Genomic DNA, 3,671 nt, shown 5'->3' with positions numbered 1-3,671 from the left:
CTGTGTGGTGATATCTAACACTTGAGACACCAGTAATGTCTTTCTATAGGCCTGCTGTTTCTAATATATGTACCAACATTGTCATTGCATATGTTTTTATAAAAAATTTGCAGACAAAACTCTAGTATTTTTGTATAGTTATGCACATTATTGCATAAACGCTAATCACATGCATCATTTATCCTTTTAATACTCATTTCCGCACTTGTGAATAGCTTTTTGATAATTTCAACAAAGGAAACTAGCAGACCAAATTTGTAACAAACAACATTTCTGTTTAAAGTTGATCTGAAATGTTTCCCCCCCTCTGAACAGACCCTGAGTAACTTCCATGTTAATATTTACCCATAAGAAAAAAAGGGGGAATTGCACACCAAAAAATAGGAAAAAAATCTCAAAATGTCAGAACAAAAGCTCCATGCATCTCAATTCTTATCTACATTTATTCACACCTCTTTGGAGTCTATATGGATGGTGTCATTTCATGTTTCACCTGTTCTGATGAAGGTCTGGTACCGACAGCTCAACCAATAAACTGGTGTGTTTTTGCATATCGGTGCTGCATGGAGCGTTTGTTCTGACACAATATTTACCGCCATGAATAAGAGAGAAGAGAAACCCCAGCTCAGTACACTGACATTTTTAATGTGTTGACAAAGCACAGCGGTCCTGCAGGGTAAAGTACACACATTCACACTGTCCCTCTCCTCATCTCTCCGCTACACACAGTCGGAGGGACAAAACAAAACAAAAAAATAAATAAAACCCGCCTCTCCCCTACATGCTTAAGTATCAAACAGCCTGTCAACTCCCACATACATCACTTTATTCTTTTTTTTGTTGTCATTTTTTAAAATATTGTTTCCTTATACACATACTCATCATTTATCCATAATAATTTAATATTCAGTAAGTTCATACATTGTAGACTAAATTCTCTAGACAGTGGAAGTATAAGTCCCATAAGATGCACCACACATATACATAATAACACATTAAGATATGTCCAGAATAAACTATTTACTCTTAAATAATAATTAGAATATGCTTTGTTGTGTTTGTGTTGCAGTCGTGGATTACTAAGATTCAAAAGGGCCGTTGAAGTGTTGCAGGTTGGGTTTCAGGGGGTTTCCAAATGGGTAGAATGACATAAATCGAGGTACAGAGAGAGATATGGGGGTGTTTTTATGGCTGGTGGATTGGTTAATTTTGGGGTAATGTTACCGTCACCAACATGGGTCATAATTCCACAAACCACACTGACAACAGAGCTCAGTGGCAGAAAAACGGGGAAGGAGGAGATGGGGGAGGGGTTGAGTCGACTCACAGCCTCTCAGACAGCAGCATGAGAGTGAAATGGGCGGAGCGTGTCAGCGTTCAGGTAGATTTTATGCATAGACTATCATTGTTTGGGTTTGTTGGTGTTCTCACTCACCCCCGTGACCACTGAGAGAGGAAAGAAAAGAAAAAAAAACAGAAAAGGAAGAGATGACAGATCATAAACCAGTGTAAAATCTGAAAGAGTTCCTGTCACCGTAAGTCTTGACGTGTGTTATCCCATCTAAGTTAAGCTAGTTACCTAAGAATTCCTGACCAGTCCAAATATTTTCTAACTAAAGTAACTTCCCTGTAAAACCGTGAGGATTAAAGTCTCAGCGTCTTTCTTAAGGAACCTTATTTCAACCCTCTGAATAAAGGAAGCTATCTAGCCTCAGAGTCTCCTCCTCTCAAGCTAAGCATTTATTTTGAATCTTGTGTGACTGATGGACGGCTGTCATTCAGTCGTCCAAGTAGAACATATTGCACTTTCTATTTAAATCCCGCCTCGCTAAGGTAATGCAGTTTCATTAATGAGGAAGTAGGTTGTGGAAAGGTTGAAGAGGAGAGGAGGTGACGGAGAAAAGTTGCCACCGGAGCAGCTCTTTTAGTCACAAATTAGCTTGGGAAACCCTTTTCTTTGTAACCCCATTGCACCAGTATTGCATAGGTCCTGTGGAAGCACAGACAACAGCATGTCTATTGTTTTCAATTTGGGGAGTGGCTGCAAAGACGTTTGCAGTTAGTTGAGCGATTTTGCGGTCCATTCATATACAATTAGACAAGACAAGTAATTACAACACACAGTTCAATTCAAGAGTGGCGGCGAGGCCTTCTGGCAAAGACCCAGAAGGCTCCACAAGAGGATCGCTCCTCCCATCCTACTGCAAGGGGAGAAAGAGGAGGAAAAGGAGGATGAAGGGAGGCCCCCCGTCCATCCAGATACTTGGGAGAGAGGAGAGTTTGTAGGTGTCTTCTCATTCGATCCTTTCCCCCCACATTTCGTTCACGCTCTCCTCCCTCCTGGAGCGTTGGTGAGTTGAGTGAGTGAGTGATGGAGGGTCAGTCTGTTTCATAGTTTATGGGCTGGTGTGGGCAGAGGTGGAAAACAAGGACGATTTTTAGAAGAAAGGAGATTGTAAGGAAGACTGTTATGGAAAAAGGGGTGGGGGGCGGGGGTGGGTGTCTTCTAAGAGTCGAATGGCGGCAGCGGGCTCTCAGGGCGAGAGGGCCCACCCTTGTTTGGTCGGCTGTTCCGTGGAAAAAAGGAGAAATAAGAGAGGAAATAAAGCAAGGCCTTATGCGGGATATGAACAAGTGAAAGATGAAAGAGAGAAACCCCAAAATCATAAAGGAGAGGAGACACCAGTTTGATACATTGCATGAATTAATCATATCTACACATAGCTTGGAATAGCTGGTTAAGAACTGTTCAGTAAATACCACAACATATTGTGACTAAACGTAAATATTGAGCTGTGTGCAGCACTTGTTTTTTTCTCTTTGGATGTTCAGTTTTTAAGTGCAAAGGCTGTTGTCCCTCTATGCTGGACAAGAACGAATGTGTGTAAATGTGTGTCCTCGCCTGCGATTTTGGGGACCGCCGTTATTGATCAAGGTCCTAATACAGTAATGAATAATCAAAAGGAACACCGAGTGTTTAAAAGATGCAGTTATCTCATATTGTCCAATCCAGCTTGGCTCGGTAACGCATCACCTCCCTTAAGAGGCTGAACTCAAGATAGAAGGGAAATCAACCAACAGCAGATGTTATCAAAGAAAAATATCACAAAACAAATGTTGATGAGAGATAAAATAAGTAAATCAGCAGCCAGGAATACCCATTTGAAATGTAAGGTGAAATATAATACCTCAGCAAAGTATCCCATGACCCTTTTATTCATGCTAAATATGCAAATGCATACCGGCTTAAGTTTAACAGTAAGCACATACAGTACATTTTGCATGTGTTTGCTTGTATGTGTGTGTGTGTGTGTGTGTGTGTGTATGTGTGTGTGTTCGTACACTCACACAGTCGTATTTCTTATCAATCATTTCATATTCTCTATATAGTTCAAGTAATTTATATTCGGAGGGTACAGTATGTGTGTACATTAATCATGCATGTGTGTGTGAGTGTTTGCGTATTTTGCATCTGTGTGTGAAGTAGGGGTGTAGGGGTGGGAGGGGGCGAGAGAGAGAGAGAGAGAGAGGGAGAGAGAGAGAGAGGGAGGGAGAGACGTGGCTTGTAGTAGGGGAGCAGTAGTAGGAGCAGGAGAAGGGAGCCAGCTCAGGCCCGGTGGGGCAGAGAACGGTAGGTAGGTGGCGCTGTTGTCCATGGCCTCTCATCCGGA

At 41.9% G+C, this 3,671-nt stretch overlaps 1 protein-coding gene across 1 annotated transcript in view; it reads right to left on the bottom strand.

Annotated features, from left to right (window-relative positions):
• Positions 1-2,506: 2,506 nt before the first annotated feature.
• Positions 2,507-3,671, bottom strand: part of dnm1a (dynamin 1a) — a 54,749-nt gene continuing 53,584 nt past the window's right edge. The window contains exon 22 of the mRNA XM_078285970.1: positions 2,507-2,567. Coding sequence (XP_078142096.1) covers positions 2,507-2,567 — 61 coding nt within the window. The remainder of the gene's footprint in view (positions 2,568-3,671) is intronic.

The sequence above is a fragment of the Centroberyx gerrardi genome, chromosome 2 (genome assembly GCF_048128805.1).
Source record: "Centroberyx gerrardi isolate f3 chromosome 2, fCenGer3.hap1.cur.20231027, whole genome shotgun sequence".
NCBI lineage: Eukaryota > Metazoa > Chordata > Actinopteri > Beryciformes > Berycidae > Centroberyx > Centroberyx gerrardi.
The sequence above is the reverse complement of the archived record's forward strand: the minus strand, read 5'-3'. Positions and strand labels throughout refer to the sequence as shown.